Here is a 25224-nt window from a genome sequence, read left to right on the forward strand (position 1 = left end):
TCTGGCTGGACAGGCAGATTTTATTCCAGGGGCTGGGCAGTGGTATACCCCCAGTTTCTCCCCCAGAGGGACATGGGGTGGGGGTATAAAAGCCTGGCTCTTCGGAGCCTGACTGGTAGGAGCCGGGGGGTGGGCGACTCAGAGCAGGAAGGGGATGATGGGCATGCGCAGGGGTGGGTAGTCTCGGAACTCCTTCAGGTAGCTGTGGTGCTTTCCCTTGGCCCAGATGGTCATTTGGATGAAGCCCACCAGGGAAAAAAGAGCCACTGCAGGGCAGAGCAAGGGGGTCAGGGAAGGTGCACAGCTGGGGGGGGGGGGGAGAGATGGGGGCGGGCTGAGGGAGGGGCTCACCTGGGAGACACTGTGTCATGATGGCAAAGCCAATCCAGGACCCCAGCTGTAGGCACAGGGTGGGAGGTGAGGCCAGCTCTCCTGTTAGGGCTTCAGCCACGCCCTAGGCCACCTCCCTCCCAACCTTGGCTTTCCAAGTGGAAGGTAGGAACCAAACTCTAATGCCAGGGGCACCTAGTAAAGGCCTACATGATGAAACTGCCTCTCAGTCCTCAACAGCCGCAAGCCCAGCCTTACACAATTCTCAGCCCCCAGAGGACACAGTCTCTGCATCTCCAGCTGCTCCAAGTTCAAAGTGCAACAGCAGCTGCAGAGCGAGGTGACACCCTCCTAGGGACTGGCCCCCGCGTGTAGCCTGAAGCCCAGGAGGGAGAGGGAAGCAGGGCAGGCCTTACCTCATAGGTGTAGTTGGGGCAGGACACCAGCAGGAAGAGCCATGTGAAGGGGTTCTTAGTGGGGTATGGGATCTTTCTGGTCTTGGATCCTGACAGGCAGGACGGGAAGGGTGAGTGAGCCCCTGGTCCCACCTGCCTACCCCCCTGCCCAGAGCTGGCCACTTACCAGCCGGCCGCAGGTCCCGCAGGGCCATGTGGATGGAGAAGTTGCCCAGCTGGCAGATCTGTCAGAGGACTAGGGTCAGCCCAGAGACCCCTAGACCCAACACCCCATCGCCCATACCAGCCTGCTTACCACAAAGATGGCGAGTGCCAGTTTAATCTGCTGAGCTCCATAGGCTGAAAAGAAAGCAGAGAGTAGAAGCCACTGAAGGAAACAAGAACCTGGTGGGGGGATGGGGACTCCCAACAGCGGGGCAGGGTCCCAAAGCCACTTACTGGGGGGCGTGTAGAGAGGGTGGTTGATGTAATAGGCCATCCATGCAGCAAAGCCCCAGTAGTAGGTGCAGTTCTGAAAAGGAGCAGGGCCAGGGTCCAGGTAGGCCAGGTGAGGGAATGGGGTGCATGGTAAGAGGCAAGGGCGGGGCTAGGGTGAGGGAGATGGCCAGGGGAGGGGCCAGGGAGAACTGGATCCTACACAAGGCAGGGCTGGGGTCTCACCTTGAAGATGTTGCGCAAGGGCATGGTGCCATGAGAGAAGCGGTGTACGAACAGTGTCTCCAGCAGGCGCTTGACATAGTGGAATGAGTGGCAGATGCAGGCAAGGCTGGGAGAGGGGGGCTGGCTCAGAGGAAGCCCGTCCACAGGCCTCTCCCCCCCCACACCGTCACCTTCTCAGGCCTAGTTCACTCACTGCACCACCGTGTGACGGCTGGACGTGAAGTCGTATTTGTGGCCATAGATGAAGGGCACCCGGAAGTAGAATAGCAGGTAGATGAAAAGGGGTCCCGCATACTCTGTCAGGAAGACCTGGGAGGATGGCGGCAGGTGAGTCACCCCAACGTGGCTGACAGGAGAGGTGGCTGTAGGTAGCAGGACTCACCGTCACCCAGCTGATCTGAGCCCCCAGGTCCCGGAAGTACAGTGTGGCTGTGGTGCCCACAGGCAGCTTCTGCAGAACATCCTCATCCTTCAGGGACTTGCCCTCTGCAGAGAGGCAGGCCACGGCTCAGGAGCTACCCAGACCTTCACCCACTGCCACCAGTGACCAGGGGTGGCCAAATGACAGCTGTACTCACTGGGGTCCAGGCGGAGGGATTGGCGGGCAGGGTACCACTGCGGATCTGCAGGGAGAGCAGGGTGTCACAGCGTACAGCTTGGTGGGGCCCAAAGAACCCACAGCTCCTCCCGCCATGTCTAGGCCTCTGTGGCTCCAGGACTCAGCCCAGAAGAGCACAAGCAGAAGCAGGATGTTGTCCTTCCGAAAACCAAGCAAGGGCATTCCTGCCAACGACCACGTGGGGGCGTTGCAACAGGCAAGCTCAGAAAGTCCTGGGCCCCACTGGGGGTATCTCTGCAGGCCCTAGAGGGACAGACTGGCAGGAAGGATCCCACCCAAAGGCCCCTGCCCAGAGAGGCTTCAAGAGGCAGTGAGGCTGGGCCCTAGACTTACGGCTCTTAGTGAAAAGGTTCTTGATCTCTGCAATGGTGGCATGGGGCTCCACCTGGGAGAAGCATACGCCGAAGGGAAGTTAGCCCAGGGGGAGCCCAGACCCGATCCAGGATCCTTCCTGCTGAGGTGGGGAGCAATGGGGGCCTGAGGAGCTGCTGTGGGATTGGGGAGGGTTGGGGTCCAGGCCCCCACATACACACAGCCAAGTGGAGCAGCAAGAGTCTGCCAGAGTGGAGATGGCAATGGGTTTGACAAGGGCCCAGTTTTATAAGGCGGCCAGGATGCCCCCAGCCAGGCTGGAAGAGAGTTTGAGCATGGAAACCTGGGCCTGCTTCTCTGCCTCTCCTCTCCACCCCCACCCACAACTCCTCCAGAGTAAAGGCCCACAGTCCAGGCCAGACCTTCCTGGGAAGGGACAAGCACCTTCTCCTGGCCTGGCCTCAGAAGGGGCAGGTCACAACTCCACCTCCCTCCCAGCCTGAAGCCCTCAGGGTCCACTAAGGTTGCTTCACCTACTCTTGCACCAGGAGGCCAACTCCCGGCCAAACTCTACCCCAAGCTGGCAAGGAAAGGCCCAGGCCTGGGTATAGTACCCCTCATGCGTACCCCACACCCCCCAGGGAGGGAGTGAAGCATCAGGACAGAGGTTGGAGGGACACTCCCGTCTCCCTCAGGGCCAGCAGCCCCCAGATGGAATGGGGTCATGGCCCAGCATACTGGCCCAGTGCAGCCGGCGCTGCGGTCCTACCTTGTCCAGGAAACACAGCTTCTCCCGAGTCTTTGCATCCAAAATCTCCACCTCAAAGAAGAGAACACCCTTTTTAGGTTTCTTGGCCACCTTGGGGGGTGCAAGTCGGGGGAGGCCATTGAGGCTGAAGCCAGGGCTGGGGCCAAGTCCCTGGCTGGCCTCCCGGGCCACCATGCTCATACTCAGGTCCATGCTGCCCTGCTCTGCCTGTGAGGCCAGTGGCTCAAGCTGCCGGCCGTCTGCCCCCACCACTGACCTCCCCACGCGCAGCTCTCTGAGCCAGTCCACACGCTCAAATTCTGCCATGGTGCTGGAAAGGAGCCCACGTCTTCCCTGGCACTGCCGCCTTCTGTGCAGCTGTAACCCGAGTGGCCACACGGCCATGCCCAGCTAAATATAAAACTGCCCAGACTGAGCCCCCAGGAGCCATGGCACAAACCAGGGACAGCCCCCAGGGGTTTGGTCAACCTAAAAGGCTTCCGAGAGGACACGGCCCCCAAAGAGCTCCAGTGGGCAGGTAAATCCCCAGAGGAAGGCATGGAGGTACATCCTGGCCCCCACACCCGGTGCAGGGTGAGGGCCAGCCTTGAGAAGGGTGAGACGCCAGCGGGCAGCCCACACCCCGGCACCCAACTGGGGCCGGCAGAGTTCACTGGGCTTGGAGAAATCCCAGCTATTTTGAGAATCCGAGAGATAGATCATCCATTTCCCCTTCTGAGCTGTAAGACACTCGGATTATTTCCCTTGTGCATTTGTGATCCCAGAGAGGTGACAAATGCCAGAGTTATTGGTGCAGAAAGCCTGCCTCTGTAGAGAGGGTCAGAAAACCTGGAAGTTTCCAGAAAGCACCCAGCCTGGGCTGATGAGGCCTCGGTCCCACCTCCTTCACCTCCCTGACCTCCCTCTCCAAACATTTTCACTAGATCCACCCAGACCATGTTCAAGGCCACGTTCAGGGCAGTCTTCCCCAACATGTAAACCCAACACAGCTCCCTTGCCCAGACCCTGAGACCCCCAAAGCCCAGAGCACACAGCCTGCACCACACACGCTTCCACTGAGAACCAGACAGTGGCAGTGCTGACAGGGAGGCTCTGCTGGGCGGGGGCAGCAGCGGGGGATCTGACCCACCCACTCCACACAGGTCAAAGCCCACAGCACAGACACGGAAGAGCAGTGAAGGCGGTGAGCTGCCGGGGGACCTGCAGTGGGGCCCAGCAGGCAGGCCAATCCTGAAAGGCCTGAGTGCCACTGAGCTTGTCACAGGCAGTGTCAGGCAGGGCTGGGTCTGTCCCCAGGATGGCCACTGGGCAACAGGTGCTGAAGACTCTTCCTATCCCTGGTGGGCCCCCAGTCAGTGGCAGCCTGGGGAAGAGGAGCAGGACACGAAACCTCAGACAGGCTCCCTGAGGACATGCCACCCTCGCCCCCTGGAGCCCAAGGAGAGGGCTCCCCTCACACATATCCCAACATGAGAGGCAGGGCATATGGTGGATGGTACATGGGACTGCATCTGGCTTTGCCAAAGTCATTTCTCTCCGGACCTCTGCCCGGGGGCAGAAAGGAAGCTGTGTGCTTCTCAGGACTGTGAAGGTCCCGTGAGATAATGCCCATGAAGCGCCAACGTGGTGCCTGACAGATACAGTGACCCAAAGCCTCAGCCCCGTGGAGCTGCCCCCAAGGGAAGGGCCTAGGCCTGGGTTCAGATCCCAGCTCCCCTGCTGAACAGCGTGTCTGTGGTTGCAGTGCCCGCCCCCATCATGGACATGAGGGTAGAAAAGGGCCCAACCCCCAAGATCTCGGCCAAGCCACCTATTGTTAACACACTAGAAAGAGCTCTGCCAAGCTGTGTGGCCTTGGGGCACAGGTGAGTGAACCCCTCTGAACCACAGGGGTAAGCCAGCGAAAGGCGCCAGAAACAGGCAGCTGGTCAAACCACCAAGGAGACTTGTGGGAGAGGAAAGGGGCACACATGAAATGTACTAAAAGGGCTAGAACAGGAGGGCCCTGGGCAAGCACAGCCCTGCCCCGTGGCTGCAAGTATATTAATAGTTGCTGGGTCCCAGGTGGGCAGTGCCCACATGCCTTTGGAGCCCTGTGGTCCATAGGAAGGCAGCACCGTGCCTACAGGGAAAGAGGCCTCCGAGTTCCTGCTGAACCACTCAACAGCTTAAAATACCACCAGACCTCTCCCTGCCTGCCAGCTGCTGAGGAATGGCTGAAACCCTACCCTCCCCTAACCAGGCCCAGGCCCAGGCCCAAGAGGAAAGGACGGCCGTCGGGGCCCAACTGGCTGCTGGGAGAGGAAGCTGGGCAGCAGGAGAGGGTCCACGCTCCCAGCAGCCGCCACACTGCACCCAAGCCAGCCCGAGGTCAGAGGACAGGAGAAGCTAAGCCCTCACAGAGGTAAGCTCAGCCCAGGGGGCAACACGAGAAGCCTGGCCCACCATGGTGGGGGCTGCCCCAGCTCAAGGCCACCTTGGTAGGATTGGTCCTCCTTTCCCACTTCCTGCCCCTAAATCCTGGGACCCAGAGGCCATATTCACCCCAAAAGAGGTCTGAAAAACCCTGGGGGTGGGGAGTGGGAGGACCCAGGACCTCTGTTCTATTTTTACAGTTCCTGTGCTTCTATAATTACTTCAAAATAAAAAGTTAAGTAAAAGTTATGGTAGGTAGGAAAAAAACCCAAAGTGTTGCTAGGTGAAAGGAGCTAGACACAAGAGTCCCACATTTGAATGAGATGTCCAGAACGGTTCAATCCGTAGACAGACCTCAGACTGGAAGCTGTCTGGGGCTGGAGGAGGGCAAATGGGGAATGTTGGCTAATGGGGACTCAGTCCACTTGTGAGGTGATGGAAAGTTGTGGAACTAGACAGAGGTTGTTCGTTGTACAACACTGTGAATGTACAAAATAAGTAATTTTGTTACATCAAATTCATCAAAATTTTTTACAGGGAGAGGGCTAACAAACAGGTCCCAATTACCTATCAAAAAAAAGGATCCCTGAGCAGGGAGCAGCAGCGATTCCTGACCCCAGCCCCTACCCACCCCATCCAGACTGAGGGCCTGAAGTGGGAAGCCTAACACCTGCTTCCCAGTCTTCAGTCCTTGTGTGCACCCCACAACTGCAACCCTCCCGACCCCACTGCCACCCCACCCCTGCTGTGCCCAAGTATACCTCCCATGCCCTATGCTAGACACACACAGACACACACTATATGCCTGCCCAGCTCTGCTGCCAGTCTAGGGTAGGGGCCCAGGAATGGGGTCAGAGGGCATAGGCAGCTGCCGAGCACAGGAGAGGCGGCAGCCCAGGCCCCATCGCTAGGGAGGAGGCAGGCTGAGGGGCAGGGAGGACTGGTGGGCTCTCCTGTGGGACACAGCGACAGCCCTTCCTGCCCCCCTCCAAGAGGGGGCAAAGGGAGGCAACATGTTCTACTCTATGAATGAATAAAGCAAGGCCTGGGAGGGGGTCACTGGCCCAAGGTCCACTGATGGCCACTGGGAGGGAGTGTGGCCCTGTGGTCTACATGGACAGAAGACAAGGGCAGGCACCCTGGCCTGGGACATATGTGAGGCGAGTTCCACTGGCCTGGGAGGAATTCTCACCAGGAGGCCCGACCATTCTGGGGCCCAGCCAACAGCAACTCGTGGCAGACCAAGGTGGCAGCGGGGGTGAGGGGGGATGACCAGGACAAGGGGCAAGGCCACGGCCCACCCACAACAGTGGAGGAGCAAACACCACACTGTGGTCCTCCTTAGCCCAGAGAGGAGCATCCAGAGCCGCTGTCGAGCAGTAGGTCACCTGGCCTTCACTGTCTTCACAGGAATAAAAATGTTACTGATCAAGGTAGCAGTAGTAGAAAGAGGGGCACTGTTTTCTGAGCACCTGCTCCAAATGCCAGTGCTCAAAGCTGTCAAGGAGGCAAAGTGCTGAGAAACCAGAGCACAGTTATGCAATGGTAAGAGACGCAGGGCCTTTGCACATGCTGTTCCAGCTGCCTAGAACACTCTACCTCAGACCCCACAGGGCTTCTCCCTTACCTCCTCTAGCCTGCAGATGACTCTGCAGTGAGTGTGGCCTTTCCTGACAATCAACTTAAAATATCAAGCCCAGACATTTACCATCTATCTCCACTGGGCTGGCAGCTGTGTCCCAGTACCTAGAACATAGCATAGCCTAGCATGGAGCTGTACTCTGTAAACACCTGTGTAAGGCACCCAGCCAAACACTCACCTATTTCCCGGCTGTGTGGCCCTGAACAAGTTACCCAACCCATCTGAACCTGTTTCCTCATCTACAAAGACAGCTGCTCCCACCTGCCATATCACAGGATTACTACAAAATTTATAGAGATAACAACAACCAAAAGAAGTACATAGCCTATCCAGCCTAGAATATTATAAAGAATAAATATAATAGAGACCAATACTAGCAATACAGCACTGCTATATTGTCCAAGGAGCCAGCCCCTTCTCCCCAAATCCTGGCCGTGGCCATGAAGGGGCACAGCCACAGGACATCAAGGTCAGAAGAGGTGGTGCAATGATACTTCATCCAGCTGCTGACAATGAGCAAAACCCTAACAATAGCAAGACACATGTGGGCAAGAGAGGTCAGGCCTCTTCCACTGTCCCTACTACAGTTCACCACAGTGCTGGAGGCTACCATATCTCTGCTGCCCCCTTGTGGCAATGGCCTCTGTCCACAGTCCCATGCCCTGGAAGCGTGCTGGCAGCAGCCTCATTCCACATAATCCCACGTCCCAAGTCTGGTACAGGACGGGACCAGAATGGGACCAAGAAAGTGAAAGTTAAACCCAGCTCTGCCACTTACCAGCCATGAGGATTCTGGGAGCCTCTGCCCCACATACATTCATTCATTCCTACACCCCTTCCACAGCTGGGTACTACAATGAACAAAACCAGGGCCCTGACCTGACCAGGCGGTGGCACAGTGGATAGAGCAGCGGACTGGGCTGCGGAAGACCCAGGTTCGAGACCCCAAGGTCGCCAGCTTGAGCGCAGACTCATCTGGTTTGAGCAAGGCTCACCAGCTTGAGCCCAAGGTCGCTGGCTCGAGCAAGGGTCACTCGGTCTGCTGTAGCCCCCAGTCAAGGCACATGTGAAAAAACAATCAATGAACAACTAAGGAGCTGCAACCAATTGGTGCTTCTCATCTCTCTCCCTTCCTGGCTGTCTGTCCCTATCTGTCCCTTTCTCTGACTCTGTCACAAAAAAAAAACACACAAAAAAAAAAACAAAAAAAAAACCAGGGCCCTGCCTCCAGGAGACCTGCATTGCAGTCTGTGTGTACTTGAAAGTAGAGAGCAGAGGGCAGGGGCAGACAATAATGGCATGATTTGTCACCAAAGGTTGCAAAGAAAAAGAAAGAGAAAGGGTGGCCATTTTAGGCTCATCCCATCAGTAAATCAGTCTCAAGGTGGAATGCCACATCCAGGGCCTGAGACAAGGGGCTGGAAGAGGCCCAAGAGTCAGCATGGATTCCAGGTCACCCTCAAAACCTCCCACTTTTGCAGTTGGAACTTCCATGCATCCTAAGATGGGACCTGCCCAATGGGTATGGGTGAGGACAGTGAGCCCAGAAATACAAGTTTCCAGCCCCCTTTCTTCTCATCTTCTCTTGTCTCTATGGTAGCCAAAGGAGCAGGAGCCATGAGCTCCGTTTCACAGACGAAGAAGCACAGCTTGCCTCCAGCAGGCTCTCTGGGACGCCACAGGGGACTGCCTGCCAGGAAAGGGCCCTTAAACTGGGCTGCTGCATGCTGGGCAGCCTGACAGCACCCATCCAGTCTGCAAGGGTATGTGTGCCCTGGTGGGGCACACGTGTACCAAGGTTGGAGCATACGAGACCCGTTGGGGCGCAAAGTCCACTCAGAGCAACCTAGGATTCCAGGAAAAGATGAAAATAGCCCGACAGATCCTTCAGCTGGCCAGCTCAGGCACTCAGCTCCTACTGCCCCCAAGCAGGGCACAGGGGCTACCACACCAGGGGATGGAGGCCTGGCCTGTCTCAGTACCTGGCCAGCTGACGAACTTCACAATGCGGGGGCTTGAGTACACTTGCCGGACTCGGCAGCTCAGCACTCTCGCCTTCCTTTCCCTTACACTTTCCAGAAATATCGAAGTCACACTTCTCCTGCCAGAGCAGCTGAAAAGACCTTGGTCTCAGCTGCCAGGAAACCAACACAGGCCACACCTGCTCAGCCAGAAATACCTCCTTCCCCAGTGGCCTCGCCTCATGACCCCATTTCTCTGGGGTGCCCAGGGCAGCTGTGATGGGGGTAGAATGTCATCACCCAGACTGGGAAGGGCAGAGAGACGCTGACCATGCCCAGATACCCAGCCCACTAGCTCCCACCCCCCATGCCCACCGGCCAGATGAGGGCTACCAGGTTCTGAACACAAATGTCCCTAGGCCATCCCCAGGGCCAGGAAAAGTGGGAAGAGTACCACGCAGCCTGTTAGCGACCAGCCTCAGAAATCATTCTTCAGGTGCCTAGGTGCCTGTGTTGGTCACTGCAACCACAGCAGGCCCAAGATGAAGAGGATGTTGAGCCACCACAGCAGGGACTCTGGGTCTGGGGCCTGGGGCTGACCAGCTGCTCACCGGCATCCACAGCCCACACACTTCCCTGGGTGGTAACAGGCTGTACCTGTTCCATTTGGAAGTGGCACCACAAGTAACGTATCAGATGTTGATTTCGTTCCAAGGACTGTACTAAGACCTTCACCTGTATACCTCACCTAGCTTCACCTGGGCCTGTGTCCCCTGTTAAGCAGTTCACATAACTGGACTCAAAAACAAGGGGACCCTTATCCTGGTTGGATAGTTCAGTTGGTTAGAGCATCATCCCAAAATGCAAAGACTGTGAGGCAGGGCACATATAGAAACAAGTCAATGTTTCTGTCTATATCTATCTTTTTCTCTTCTTCTCTCACTAAAATCATATCAATTTAAAGGGAGGGGGGGCTTGCCTAACCAGGAGGTGGCACAGTGGATAGAGCATCGGACTGGGATGTGGAGGACCCAGGTTCGAGACCCCGAGGTCACCAGCTGCAGCGCGGGCTCATCTGGTTTAAGCAAGGCTCACTAGCTTGAGCCCAGGGTCGCTGGCTCGAGCAAGGGATTACTCGGTCTGCTGTAGCCCCCCAGTCAAGGCACATATGAGAAAGCAATCAATGAACTAAGGAGCCGCAACGAAGAATTGATGTTTCTTTTTTTTTTTAATTTTTTTTTTTATTTATTGTTTTTAGAGAGAGGGGATAGAGAGAGAAAGAGAGAGAGAGAGAGAGAGAGAGAGAGAAGGGGGAGAAACAGGAAGCATCAACTCCCATATGTGCCTTGACCAGGAAAGCCCAAGGTTTTGAACCTGCAACCTCAGTGTTCCAGGTCGATGCTTTATTCCACTGCGCCACCACAGGTCAGGCTGAATTGATGTTTCTCATCTCTCTCTCTCCCTTCCTGTCTGTCTATCCTTATCTGTCCCTCTCTCTGACCCTCTCTGTCTCTGCCACACAAAAAAATAAAAAATAAAATAAAATAAAAGTTGGGGGGACTTGCCTAAGACATGTAGCCAGGAAGTGCCAGAGCCAATGCCAACCCAGCCTGCTTGGGCCCACATCCCCTGCTTACCATCACAATGCAGTACAGCCTCCACTCTGAAGAGCAAAACTGTATGTAACAGGAAAAGGAAGGAAAACCCTGGAGCAGACAATCTGAAAGGCACCCCCTCCCTGCTGACAACTCCGACTTCAGCACACCAGTCTGGAAGGTCTGGACTCAGCAAAACTTGCCACCTCCACGGGGAGTGCCCTGCCGGGGAGCCCAAGGACTGGGCCTACTCGTCCCTGGCCTCAGCCTCCCTTGACCGCAGAAGTCAGACCTTATTGAGGGCAAAAGGCCTGTCACCTCCTGGCACCACACAGAGGGCCCAGGCAGGCTCAGAAGCTGTCTTTTTTTTTTTTTTTTTTTTACAGGGATAGAGAGTCAGAGAGAGGGATAGATAGGGACAGACAGACAGGAATGGAAAGAGATGAGAAGCATCAATCATCAGTTTTTCATTGCAACACCTTAGTTGTTCACTGATTGCTTTCTCATATGTGCCTTGACCACGGTCCTTCAACAGGCCGAGTAACTCCTTGCTCGAGCCAGCGACCTTGAGTCCAAGCTGGTGAGCTTTTTGCTCAAACCAGATGAGCCCACGCTCAAGCTGGCGACCTCAGGGTCTCGAACCTGGGTCCTCGGCATCCCAGTCCCACTCTATTCACTGCACCACCGCCTGGTCAGGCCAGAAGCTGTCTAAACACTTCCTACATGGTTTCCTGTCACAGGCTAAGGCCATCAATAGGCCCAGAAAAAGTGCCTCGGGTGGGCCAACACTGAGCGAGAGGCAGTGCAGAGGCCAGAAACCAGAGACCAACTGTTTCTGCCTAAGCCTTGGCTTCTCCATCTGGTCAATGGAAATGTTCCTAAGAGGACCTAACACAGAGGACTCCTGGAATAAGCCTTGCCCAGTGGTCCTGAACCTGCTTGTGAGATCCTAGACAATGAAATCAGGATCGCTGATGGGGCCCAGAATCCATAGCTTCAAAAGCTCCCAGGTGACAGATGGAAGCGACCCCCTCAGCCTGGCTGCCTTCCTCAAACAGACTCCTGCCCTCAGGAAGAAGCCCAAAACGCTTACAACTGATAAAGCCCTCCTAGACCCTCCCAGAGCCTCCCAGTGGGGCCTGGGCCAACCCCTGAGGTCCCACCCCTCCCCTGGGCGTGAACACACAGCCTCCACTGCCACCCGCTCCCTCTCAGATTGGCAGTTACACCATCTTACAGAGGAGGAGGCCAAAGCTCAGAACCACAAGTCATCAGCCCAAGAGCACACGGGCTACAAGCTCCGGGAGCAGGACTCCATCCGTTTCTGCTCCGTAGGAACTGAACACCCTCCTCCAGACATACACCCCTGCACCCCACAGCCAGGTCGAGGTTGGTGACGTGTGATCTCTCTGTATCTCTGGGCAGGAAGGCACTGTCAGATCAGAAAGCTGGAAGAGGCCAGAGATGCTGACCCCTGTGGACACAGGCTGACCAAAGCAGCAAGAGGAGCTCATCCGGGCCAACCCCTCACCTGTGCCTAGCACTCCCAGCCCAACAGGCAGGTTAGTCCACCCTGGGGGAGCTCAGCTTGCAGAACAGCCAGTCTGGGAACCACGTGACCAGCCTTACACAGGCAGCAGCAACTAACACCTCCCACACACTCACAATGTACCAGACATGGAGGCATGTCCTCCACGTGAATTATCTCTTTACCATTAATCCCCTTGTGCAGATGAGACAGTCTTAATTCATTCCCTGCATAAATACTGATTGAACACCTGCTACAAGCCACGCACTGTTAGGGGCTCTAGTAATTCTGTCATAGGACAGACAGAAATCCTTGCCCATGCAGAGCCGACATTTTAGTCAGGGAACATACACAATTAAGCAGTTACACATAATATGAGAAGATGACATCTGCCATAGAAAAGGGAGAGAGAAGTGGGAGGTGAAGGGACGGGGGGTGGGATGGGGGACAGTTTAATATAAAGTGCTCAAGAAAGGCCTCCCTGAAGGGACACTGTCCAAGACCCTGAAGACGGTGAAGGAAAGAGCAGTTCGGAGGTCTAGGGAGAGCATCCTGGGGGGAGTGGCCTGTGAGCATGCCTGGTGTGCTCACCGTCACAGCAGAGGCCCCCTGCGGCAGAAAGGAGGGGGGAAGGGGAAAGTGGGAGGAGGTGAGGGAACGATGATGATGCAGGGTCTCAAGGGCCAAGTGAGGACTTTGGCTTCTACTCCCAAGTGAGGTGGGAGCCATAGAGAGTTCTGGGAAGAGGAAGAACATGACCTGACCTGAGTTCTCAAAGGATCTCTCTGAATGATAAGGAAATTAGAGTGGACGTAGGCTATGGGAATAATTCTATCATGAATAAAGGATGGCTTAGACCAAGGGGTCAGCAAACTATGACTCACAGGCCAGTTCTGGCCCACCACCTGCCTCTTTGGGTGCAAGCTAAGAATGGTTGGAAAAACCAAAAGAACCCTATACATGAAATTCAGATGTCGGTATCCACAGTTGTACTGGAACACAGCCATGCTTACTGGGTGACTGACCATCTAGGGCTGCCTTTTTTTTTTTTTAAAGGAATCTTTTTTAAAAAATTATTTTTATTTATTCATTTTTATTAGAGAGAGAAAGAGAGAGAGAGAGAGAGAGAGAGAGAGAAGGGGGGAGGAGCAGGAAGCATCAACTCCCATATGTGCCTTAACTGGGCAAGCCCAGGGTTTTGAACCGGCGACCTCAGTGTTCCAGGTCGACGCTTTATCCACTGCGCCACCACAGGTCAGGCCATTCATTGATTCTTATATGTGCCCTGACCAGGTATCAAACCTGAAACCTTGGCATATCAGGATGATACTCTAACCAACTGAACTGTCCAGCCAGGGCCATTCCCCATGCTTTCTCCCTGGATGGTGTGTATTCCCAGGCCCAGCTGGGGAGACCAGAAATGCTTTCGCATCACCAGTTATGTCCAGTGAGGCCCAAGTGAGCCAGACGTGGTGGGCAGTGCAGTTCCTGGGCTGGCCTAGAGGAGCCTCACAGGAAATACTCTTGGGGACTGATGATCACGGCTTTAGCGCTTCCCACAGGATACCCATCTTATCCTTACAAGGCAAGTCAGAGTTCAGGTAACTTTGGGTCAAAAGGAGTAAAAAGAATGGCCAAACTCCAAAATAACTAGATGAACAGTGACCAGCTTCATGACACAAGTGGGCCCACGCTAACACGGTGAAGTTACATGCGCTCCAAGCCAGAAACTCCAGTCCGTGAAACAGTCATACACCCCACAGGGGCGCAAGGGTCCTTCCCCCTCAAGCTGCAGTACCTTTGGGGGGGAAACAGGGAAAGGTGACGTGGCTAACTGCCTGAGCCTCCCTCACCTGCCTGAGCCCACACTGCTCTGTAGGACAGTGTCTCCACAGACATGCAAAATCCCTTGCTCCTAAGCCCACCAGAAGGCGGCTTAAGGATGAGAGCGAGGGGTTCACAGGTTCACACAAACAACACTATCAAAAGGAGCTAAGTTTGTGTGAACTAAAACAGGAGGGATGACAGAAGTGGCCTGGCTGGGTCGGGGAACCTCTCAAAGGAAGTGACATGTGAGCTGAAACCTGAATGACAGGATTCCCAGAAGGATGAGCAGAGCAGCCTCTCCCCAGCCCCAGCCTGGAGGTTTTGTTAGACTTGACTCTGGAGCAAACAGTATTCAACAATATACTGTTTCAGACTATACATCTCCCCAGGAGTTCTGATATTACCGCCTCCAGAAGAGATGTGCTCCCCAGCCCCACCTTCCTCCTGAGGAGCCCTGATGCAACCCCAGCCCCTCCTCCTGCTCAGCTAGACTCCTAAGGAGCCTGGGGGGTCAGCCTCTCCTCATAAGACTGGAGCCTCCAGCCCTGACCCCTCAAGTGTCCACTTGCTTCCTGATGGTCCTCAACATCCCAGTGCCAATGTTAAACCACCTGAGAGAACAGGCGCTGATCCCATGGGTCCCACCACACAACTGGTATGGCCCTGGCCCATGCTCCCTGGTCCCTTTAAACAGGAAAAAAAAAAAAAAGAATTCAGAAGGGCCCAGGGTCCACAAACCCTGCAGTCTCCTGTGCTGACTGAATGGCCTGGGGACTCTGCTTACATAAGAGCCTGGTTGGAGCAGGGACAGGGCTGTGCCAGCCCGCCAGTCACTGCAGCCACTGAAAGGCCCTTTATCCCTCCAAGGGCTGGGAAGACTGTGGCCCATCTCTAACCACTTGTCAATAAGGAACTACCCTTAACATAGCATTTCCATAACAAACAAAACACCAAAATGAGAGGGACTTATTTTCAAGTCCCCAAGGACTTAAAAATTAATCACCCTCTGAAGTTAACCTTTTAAGTAAAATCAACAGGAAAAAGGAACATCCATCACCCTGGGAATAAAGTCCACAAGCATCTGGGTGGGCTACAAAGCCAAGCCTGGCTGGCCTCGTCTCTTCAAGTGGGACACCCATGAAAGCCTGGCCTCCAGGCCTCTGCAAACGCTGACCCCCCACCCCTTCAGGCCTCAATGAGGGGGGAGACCTTGAGAGCAGAGACTGTGATTGGTTCATCCCAGTGTTCCTATGATAGGTAAAGAGAAAAACTATGTTGAAACACATGAACTAATGAAGTGAGAGACTCGAAACAGATAAGCAAGCCCCAGGACAAGAGACCGCCTAGACCAGCAGACCCTGCCAGCGACCTGTGCAGGCAGGGGCGGGCCCAGGTGCAGTCTTGGCAGCTCTCGCTGGAGGGTGGGATGATGGGGAAGAGGCCTGCCGAGGCTGGGGCAGACCCAGAGCAGATGGGCAAGGAGCCATAAGAAGCCGCCTTCCCTAGGTCAGGATCCCTGACGAGGCCGGACAAGGCCTCTCAGCCCACTGTGGGAGACACCAGACTCATCAGGTCCCTGCAGCAAGCCCTCTCTCACGCGTCTGCTCCCCATGAGCCTGACTGCAAAGAGATGCATTCATTCATCCAATCATTCATTCCACAAAGAGGCACTGGCCAGATGCGGGGGAGACTGCAGGAACAAGACAGAGCCTGCCCTCATGGGGCTCACAGTCTGGCCTGCTCACAGTCTGACCAGGATAGAAAAACCATCAGGTACCCAAATGAAAACACCACAGCCAGAGACAGCCCATGAAAGGGATGACAGGGCATTGGGGGGTGGGGTAGGAGGTTGTACTCCAGATCGGATGGTTGAGGAAGGCCTCTCAGCACAACACTGAAGCTGAGCTCTCAGAAACAAGAAGGGACCAGACACAAGAAGAGAGGGAAGAGCATTTCTGGCTGAAGAATCAGTGTATGCTCACAGAGCAGGAGCGTGGCTGTGGATGTCTGAGGAGAAGAAAACGTGTGTAGTGATTAGTGAGCAAAGCAGGGAACAGAGAATGACAAGAAGCCTCAAAAGGTGTGTGAGCCAGAGTGCTAAGATCTTCCGTTTACATGCTCCTGTGTGAGGAGGCTGTGACACAGCACTGCTCCCTGGGACGGTTCTTTGTCACAGTAAGTTAAAGAGCAGGTCTGAGTGTACTTAGACTTGACTGAGGGTCTTCCCATAGAGCAAGAGAGAACTGATCATCCCAAAATGGACCTTCAGCATGTGTGATGTTATCTCAACACTGATCACTGGCATCAGGGCTCCTCCGCCTTCTGGGCATTCATTAGCACAAAGCCATCTCCAGGAGCTCCACTGGCCGTGTTCACTGACAAGTTTTGAGGCATTCAAAAAAGACCCTCTGCCTGACCAGGCGGTGGTGCAGTGGATAGAGCGTCGGACTGGGATGCGGAGGACCCAGGTTCGAGACCCCAAGGTCGCCAGCTTGAGCACAGGCTCATCTGGTTTGAGCAAAGCTTGGACCCAAGGTCGCTGGCTTGAGCAAGGGGTTACTCAGTCTGCTGAAGGCCAATGGTCAAGGCACATATGAGGAAGCAATCAATGAGCAACTAAGGTGTCACAACGAAAAACTGATGATTGATGCTTCTCATCTCTCTGTTCCTGTCTGTCTGTCCCTATCTATCCCTCTCTCTCTGTCTCTGTAAAAAAAATTTTTTTAAATAAATAAAATAAAAATACAAATTGTAAAAAAAAAGACCCCTCCCCAGAAACACTTCAGGTGGCCTCGCTAACAAAGACCTGCCTTTATCTGCCCTGTGACTTATCCTTATCCACCTAATGCTTTGTACCTGGGCACTTCACGCTCCCCAGTGGCCCTCTAAGACAAGTGAGCTCCTCCTGATTTCACAGGTCACCACACTGAAACTTGAGCAGCGTGCTGAGGGCAGACCCACCAGGCAGCCTCCATAGGCCACCCCTTCAAGACCACACACTGCATTCCTTCCTCTGCGCAGGGCTGCCTGGGACCACCTACAGCAAAGCCCTCTGTGGGTCTGGTACAACTGGGCTCTGCCACTAACTGTGTGACCACCGGCATGTCACTTTGCTTTTCTGTGCCTAGTCACCCCCTGTGTCAAGCTGGGATAAGAACAGAATCTACTGGAGCGTTCTCTCTCTCTCCTCTCTCTCACTCGCTCCTCTCTCACTCTCTCACCCAGGAGCCTTCCCTACCCCCTTCACAGGCATTAAAAAAAAAGGAGTATCTACTCATAGGTTTACTGTGAGGGTTAAGTTACTAGGTAGAAGCATGCAGAGTGAGCACTCTGTTGGCAGTAGCTTTGTTGTGATGATGATGATGATGATGATGATAACAATCTGATCGTCTCTAGATTCAAACATTCTCAGCTGCCACTGACAGTATTAGCAAGAGGGTGTTAAGATTGAGCCTGAACTTGAAGGCTGTCAGTGAAAGTGACTCTCAAACAGTGTCACAAGAGTTGCAAGTCCCTTCCAAGCACATTCCTCACTCAGGGCTGTCAGCCTTCCACCTCTCCCCTCAGAAACTAGTTATTCAAGGGTCTCGGCTAAGCTCGGAATCAATCACTCCTAGTCTAGCTAATGGCTCGGCTGCCCAACCTGGAGCCCACCCTCACCCACCTCTACACTGTGCTCCTCCTACCTGCCTCCTCCACCTAGGCCCTGCCTTTTCCCCCTCCTCCTCCAACTCAGCACAATGGCAACTGGAGGGGAGCAGATCAACAGAACTTGCTAAATATTAGCGGCTGTGCTGTGCTGTGCTGTGCTGTGCCTGGCCCTGGCTGAGTGCCTTCCATGCATCTGCTCATCTAACACTCACCAGAGCAATGCCCCTTGAAGCTGTGAGGTTAGGGGCCATTATGCCCAGCAGGCTGGTGGTCAGTGTGCAACAAGGAGCTCCGAAGGGGGAGGGGGCTGATGACAGCATTTGCCACTTTTTAAACAGTGCACATCCCCCCAGCCTCGTCCAACCCCTGCCCATTTAAAGCTGTCAACCTGATGTCCCTGAACACAGAGTTGGGAAGATATGCGCAATCAGAGCCAATGTGAGCCAGCTAGGGCACACCCTTGACCCCTATTCCATGGATGAGAAAACTGGCTTGTGAGGTTGCAGAACCTGCCCACAGGTTCTAGCTTTGTATGGAGCAGTTAAGGTTCTGAATCCAGTTCTGATCCAAAGCCTACAGGCTATGCTGTCTTTCCAGGGAGGACACCACCCAAACCAATGAGGGACTAGCTGTGCAGCCGTAGGAAAGGCCCTCCTCTCTGGGCCTCAGATCCCTTACCTGTAGAGTACAGAAGAGAAACCAGAGTTCTAGAGCTCGTTCCGACCCAGGGTTCTGATACAGGGGCGTGCATGAAGGAAGTGGCTGAAGTGCAGAGCTACACCACCAAGGGACAAAGGAGGAAACTCACCAGGAGAATCTGCCATCGTGAATCACTACCTGCTCAGAGCAAGAAGCCTGCAGCACGTCAAAGCCTAAGACCCAATCCCAGGCCCTTAGCCTGAGGAATTCCAACACAAGAAAGGCCTTTAAGAGCTCACCAGCTTTCATGGCTACAGAACTCCAGGGGGGCATCTGATCTTAAGGCAAAAGGAGCCCCCTGCTAGCAGTTCGCACTGGCCCACAGCGCCCCCCACACACACCCTCCAGCCAAGGATGTGCCCTCAGAAACATGCTTGGCTGCCAGCTGCCTGGGGCGGCATCAGTAGGGGATCAACCACAGGGGCAGAAACTGCTTCCTGGGTCTATCACCTTGAGCAACTTCATTTACTTCTCTGAGCCTCAGTTTGCTCCTCTGTAAAGTAATACTCATGCCCACCTGATCAGGTGCTCATAGGACTCAATAACCACTGGTGGCCACCAACATCATCAATCAACACACTACTGTGACTCTGACTATTACTTCATTTTATTTTTTAATTTATTGTATTGATTTTAGAGAGAGGAAGGGAAAGAGAGAAACACCAATCTGTTCCTGTATGTGCCCTGAGTGGGGATCGAACCAGCAACCTTTGCATATCAAGTCGATGCTCTAAACAACTGCGCTATCCAGCCAGGGTGGCTCTGGCTCTTTTATCAGTGAGGAACCAGACAGACCTGGGTCTGAATCCTATCTCCCTCATGATATGCCTGACCACACAAGTTCTTAATCCACAAAATGGGAGGCAAAGAGCACCCACCTCTCAGGGTTTTTGGAAGGACACTGTAAATGTGACCTGTTCCTGCTTTTATCATTATCCAGCCACAAAAGAAAGCTCAGGAAGAGGGGGTCACAACCAAGGTCCATCCTGTCTACAAAGGCAAAATCAACCCCAAAAGCATTTTCTGAAGGACTGTTGGATGCAAAAGGGTATGAGCAGGACTAGATCAAGCAGTCCCCAATTCAGAACATATGACCTTCCTGCAAACATATTAAACCTGCATGGGTCAGAGACCCACATGTTAAAACAGGGCTAAATGCCCCGGCCACGTAGATCAGTTGATAAGAACATCGTCCTGATATGCCACGGTTGCAAGTTTGAATCCAGGTCAGGACACTTACAATAAGCAACCAATGAGCCTGACCTGTGGTGGAACAGAGAATAAAGTGTCAACCTGGAACGCTGAGGTCATTGGTTCAAAATCCCAGGCTTGCCTGGTCAGAGAACATATGACAAGCAATCCATGAACAACTCAAGTGAAGCAACTATGATCGCTCAATCTCTCTCTCTCTCTCTCTCCCCACCCACCTCTCTAAAATCAATAAATAAAATCTTTAAAAAAAAAAAAAAAAAAAAAGCAGCCTGCCCAGGTGGTGGTGCAGCAGAGGACCCAGGTTCAAAACCCCCGAGGTTACCGCCTTGAGTGCGGACTCATCCAACTTGAGCGTGGGGTCGCTGGCTTGAGCGTGGGATCATAGATATGACCCCAAAGGTCAATGGCTTCAGCCTAAGGTCACTGGCTTGAGAAAGGGGTCACTCGCTCTGCTGTAGCCCCCTGGTCAAGGCACATATGAGAAAGCAATCAGTTAAGATGCTACAATAAAGACTTGATGTTTCTCATCTTTCTCCCTTCCTGTCTGTCCCTATCTGTCCCTCTCTGTCTCTGTCACGCAAAGAAAAAAAAAAAGCAGCCAATGAATGCACAATTAATGGAACAAATCGATGTTTGTGTCTCTCCCTTCCTCTCTCTAAAATTAAATTTTTTTATTTATTCATTTTAGAGAGACAGAGAAAGTGGTGGAGGGAAGGAGCACAAAGCATCAATTTCATAGTTGCTTCCCATATGTGCCTTGACCAGGCCCCCCAGGGTTTCAAACCAGCAACCTCAGCATTCCAGGTCAATGCTTTACCCACTGTACCACCACAGGTCAGGCCAATTACTTAATTTAAAAACAGGACTCAATGGCCAGAAATCCTCTACTTACTCCTCATTTTCTATTTCAAATGGTCACAAGATTCAGAAAAAATAATTACAGGAAACAGCAGATACCTAAAATCCTACCTCCAAAGTTACACAGATATTTTCATTTTACTCTAGTTATATCAGATCCCCCTCCCTTTTTTTTTAGAGTCAGAGAGAGGGATAGATAGGGACAGACAGAGACAGGAACGGAGAGAGATGAGAAGCATCAATCATCTGTTTTTCATTGTGACACCTTAGTTGTTCATTGATTGCTCTCTCATATGTGCCTTGACCACGGGCCTTCAGCAGACCGAGTAACCCCTTGCTCGAGCCAGAGACCTCGGGTCCAAGCTGGTGAGCTTTTGCTCAAACCAGATGAGCCCGCACTCAAGCTGGCAACCTCGGGGTCTTGAACCTGGGTCCTTGGCATCCCAGTCCGACGCTCTATCCACTGCGCCACCGCCTGGTCAGGCCAGATCCCCATTTTATAAATAAAACAGACATACCTAAAACCTTCCCCAAGCCTTTTCTTCCCCATCTTTTTGCCCCCAAGCAATAGCACCTCTAACTACCATGTAATTCCCACACTTTTCTCACATTGTGTTACAATTTATCCTTTAATTAGGGAATATACCCATGAACAGTACATAGAAGTCTCATTTGGCACACTTTTTAAACTTAGAGAATCTTTTGCAACTTGCTTTTTTCCATTCAACAGGATGTTCGGAGACTTGTTAAAGGGCTAAGCAAATCAAACTCAGTTTTTTTCATATAATGGAATTAGACAAAACAGTTAAATGAATGAGCCTGACCAGTGGTGGCACAGTGGATAGAGCATCAACCTGGGACACTGAGGTCCCAGGCTTGAAATCCCAAGGTTGCCAGCTTGAGCGTGGGCTGATCTGGCTGAAGCACAGGCTAACCAGCTTGAGCACGGATCATCAATAAGACCCCATGGTCACTGGCTTAAGCCCAAAGGTCCCTGGCTTGAGCAAGGGGTCCACTGGCTCAGCTGGAGCCCCCTGGTCAAGGCACATATGAGAATCAATCAATGAACTACTAAAGTACCACAACTACAAGTTGATGCTTCTCATCCCTCTCCCTTCCTGTTTCTGTCTTTATTATAAAAGTTAGATTAAATTAAAAAAATAAATAAAAATGGCCTGACTTGGAACACTGAGGTCGCGGTTCAGAACCCAGGGCTTGCCTGGTCAAGGAACATATAGGAGTTGATGCTTCCTGCTCCTCCCCAGCCACCTCCCGCCCCCATCTCTCTCTCTCCCCTCTCTAAAATGAATAAAATCTTTTTTTTTATTTATTCATTTTAGAGAGGAGAGAGAGAGTGAGAGAGAAAGAGTGAGAGTGAGAGAAAGAGAGAGAGAGAGAGAAAGAGAGAGAGGAGGAGCAGGAAGCATCAATTCCCATATGTGCCTTGACCAGGCAAGTGCAGAGTATTGAACTGGAGACCTCAGCATTCCAGGTTGATGGTTTATCCACTGCGCCACCATAGGTCAGGCAATGAATAAAATCTTTTAAAAAAATAAATAAAATAAAAATGAACCAGAGCTGCATATAGCACCTCCTCTTTTATGCATAGCCCTTGATATATTTCCAGCAACCTCATGATGTTCTTTAAAACTTGCCTTTGCTGTTACAACAATTGTATAGGTTTCACTCCAAGCAGCAACCACAGACAGGCCCAGAGGTTAAGTAAGCTGCCCTGGGTCATGCAATTATTTAAAGAGGCAGAATCAGGACTCAGCCTGGACCTACTGAAAGCCCACACACCTATGACACCATTACACGAGTGCACCTTCTCCTTAATTCTCACCTTCCTACTCAGTTTTCTGGCTCTAAACAACTATCCCATGACCCGAACTCTGGTTCCAGACTTTCACAATCTTATTCCTGTAGAGGTAGCTGAAGAATCTGCCTGAGGCACAGTACCATATCGGCCTAGAATTAGCCACAAACTGGGCACCAATAGAGCTACCCTTTGTGAGCCTGGTCTGTGGTGGCACAGTGGATAAAATGTCAACCTGGAACACTGAGGTTGCCGGTTCGAAACTCCAGGCTTGTCTAGTCAAGGCACATGTGGGAAGCAACTACTACTACTTCTCACTTCTCCCCCCTCTTTCCTCTCCTCTCTGTCTCTCTCCTCTCTCTAAATCAATAAAAAAAATAAGTTTTAAGCTACCCTCTGTGGGATGTGGTGGTCAAAGATCTTAATGAGGACAGTGAAGACACCAAGAGGTAAGGGTTCCCCACGCCAGATTCCTCAGCGGTAGGAAATGAGAGATGACCTGGCCTCGGGGAGGCTGAAAGATACTGATTCTCCTCATTCACAAGATACAATAACTGTTTTTCCAGGTGCTACGGGGATCATTGTTTCGACCTCTTACCTGCAATGCAAAAATGGCAATTAAAACATAAATCCTGTACCCTGAAATAAGTAGTTCTCTTACCTTACCTTGCTCTGACACCAAGGCCTTGTGTGAATTTACCAAAAATAATAATAATAAAGAGGGCAGGAAAAGCTCCTGACTGAGAGCATCCTCTGGAAACACCGAATTTGCAGGTTTGATCCTCAGACAGGGCACATATGAGAATCAGACAGTGAATGCCCAATTAAGTGGAGTAACAAAGGAATGCTTCCCTCTCTCTCTCCCTTCCTCTGTCTCTCTAAAATCAAGTAATTAAAAAGAAAGAAAGAGCCTGACCAGGCGGTGGCGCAGTGGATAGAGCGTCAGACTGGGATGCAGAGGACTCGGGTTCGAGACCCCTGAGGTCGTCAGCTTGAGTGCGGGCTCATCTGGTTTGAGCAAAAGCTCACCAGCTTGGACCCAAGGTCGTTGGCTCAAGCAAGGAGTTACTTGGTCTGCTGTAGCCCCCTAGTCAAGGCACATATGAGAAGGCAATCAATGTACAACTGAAGTGTCACAATGAAAAACTGATGATTGATGCTTCTCATCTCTCTCCGTTCCTGGTTTCTGTCTGTCCCTGTCTATCCCTCTCTCTGACTGACTCTCTGTCCCTGTAAAAAAGAAAGAAAGAAAGAAAGAAAGAAAGAAAGAGAGAGAGAGAGAGAGAGAGAGAGAGAGAGAGAGAAAGAAAGAAAGAAAGAAAGAAAGAAAGAAAGAAAGAAAGAAAGAAAGAAAGAAAGAAAGAAAGAAAGAAAGAAAGAAAGAAATATATAGAGAGAAAGCAAGCAAGCACAGGTAGTGGTATTAAACTTATGATTTGATTAAAAACAAGAAATCCTTCCATTTATGAGGTACCCAAACGTAGTCATAGTTACAGAGACAGAAAGTAGAATGACAGTTGCTGGTCGCTGGAAAGAGGGGAAAATAGGAAGTTAATATTTTATGCATACAGAATTTCAGTTTTGCAAGATGAAAATAGAGTTCTGGAGATGGATAGTGGTGGTGTTTGCACAACAATGTGAACGTACTTAATGCCACTGACTTTTACACTTAAAAAGAGAAAAATGGTAAATTTTATATGTATTTTACCACAATTTTTTGAATTGAGGGAGAAAAAACTAGAAATCTCTTGATCTCCTAAATTTCATTTGGGGACCAGCATAGCATAGTGGCTCAGACTCTGGAGTTTTGAGTTTCTCTGTTCTGCATTTACTAGTTGGGAACCTTTGGGTAAGTCACTTGACATTATCTGAGACTGTTTCCTCATCTACAAAAATGGAAATAGTAACAATAATAATCTCCTACCTCTTAGTCTATGCAAACGATGTAACAGAATCTCATTAGCACATGAGTGAGCACTTGCTAAATGATTCTTATTAACATTTTTAATAATAAATGAATTTAGTATTCAATGATGTTACTTAAAAGTTGGCAAGAACTAAGTAACCAAATTATTACCAGGGGTCTATAAGTGTATGAAAAGAATTCGTTTTAAGGGGGGATGAAGCCCAAGTTAGGAGTCAGAAAACGGGCTTCTAGGGTAGCTGTGGGCGTGAGATTTTTCCTCCGTGGTACACAAGGGTTGACAAAGATGATCTCTTAAATTACCTGGAAGCCAGATCAGCTTTGTTACTTGGCGGGAGCCAGCCCTGGCAGCACCTCCCTCACCTTCCAAGCTTCTCGGGAACATCCCAGGCGAGGGAAGGGGTCCAAAGGTCGTGCCAAAGACGGCTGACAGCAAAGCCCCTTCCTAAGCCCGAGGCAGGGCATGGCGCAAGGTTTGCGCAAGACACCCACGCATTGGGAGCAAGGGTCCCACACCCTCGCTCCTCCCCCGACAAAGTCCGCAACTCTGCCCGCTGGGGGTGCTGCAAGGAACTGAGTGTTCCCCATGTCCAGCAGAGACCCCCAAAAAAGGAACCCCAAAAACAGCTAGGATTGCAGAATTATAAATACCTCCTCTGCACCTGCGCACTGAAATTTACGAGCGGCCTCGGGGCAGAACCGCCCCCACTGCGCCTGCGCCATCAGGTCCCATTCTTTCTCAGAAAAAAAGAGGATCCCGTAATCCCACAAAAATAAGAATGGGTCTGCTGCGGCCGCTCGGTCCCTGTTTCCTCATTTCTTACCTCGTAGTGTTTCATGACTCCTTCGGAAGCGGCTGCTAGTACTACTGCTGCTACTGCGGCAGCTACCGCTGTTGCCTACCGGCGCGCGAGGCAGCACAGCCCCCTCACGCGTTTACGACAGCCACGCGAGACTAACTGTGACTCCGCACCCGCCCCTCCCTTCCAT

The 25224-nt window shown here is 52.3% G+C and overlaps 1 protein-coding gene across 1 annotated transcript; it reads right to left on the minus strand.

Moving 5' to 3' along the window:
* TECR (trans-2,3-enoyl-CoA reductase) lies at positions 1–25213 on the minus strand. The gene is made up of 13 exons (XM_066347199.1): positions 25059–25213; positions 3107–3157; positions 2359–2410; positions 1985–2029; positions 1789–1892; positions 1600–1715; positions 1407–1512; positions 1185–1257; positions 1042–1085; positions 913–970; positions 747–835; positions 352–397; positions 1–266 (listed from the first exon to the last, which is right to left on the minus strand). Exons 1-13 carry the CDS (start codon positions 25071–25073, stop codon positions 139–141), a joined length of 927 nt encoding a protein of 308 aa, XP_066203296.1. The 5' UTR covers positions 25074–25213; the 3' UTR covers positions 1–138.
* Positions 25214–25224: the final 11 nt, after the last annotated feature.

Source organism: Saccopteryx leptura, chromosome 1, assembly GCF_036850995.1.
Source record: "Saccopteryx leptura isolate mSacLep1 chromosome 1, mSacLep1_pri_phased_curated, whole genome shotgun sequence".
Classification (NCBI taxonomy): domain Eukaryota; kingdom Metazoa; phylum Chordata; class Mammalia; order Chiroptera; family Emballonuridae; genus Saccopteryx; species Saccopteryx leptura.

Bases quoted from the DNA above. Each gene is read 5' to 3' on its own strand.
- TECR (XM_066347199.1), bottom strand. The intron at 1,258-1,406 runs GTGAGACCCCAG...GCTCCTTTTCAG, and splicing joins CCTTGCGCAACATCTTCAAG to AACTGCACCTACTACTGGGG. The intron at 971-1,041 runs GTAAGCAGGCTG...GTCCTCTGACAG, and splicing joins TGGCACTCGCCATCTTTGTG to ATCTGCCAGCTGGGCAACTT.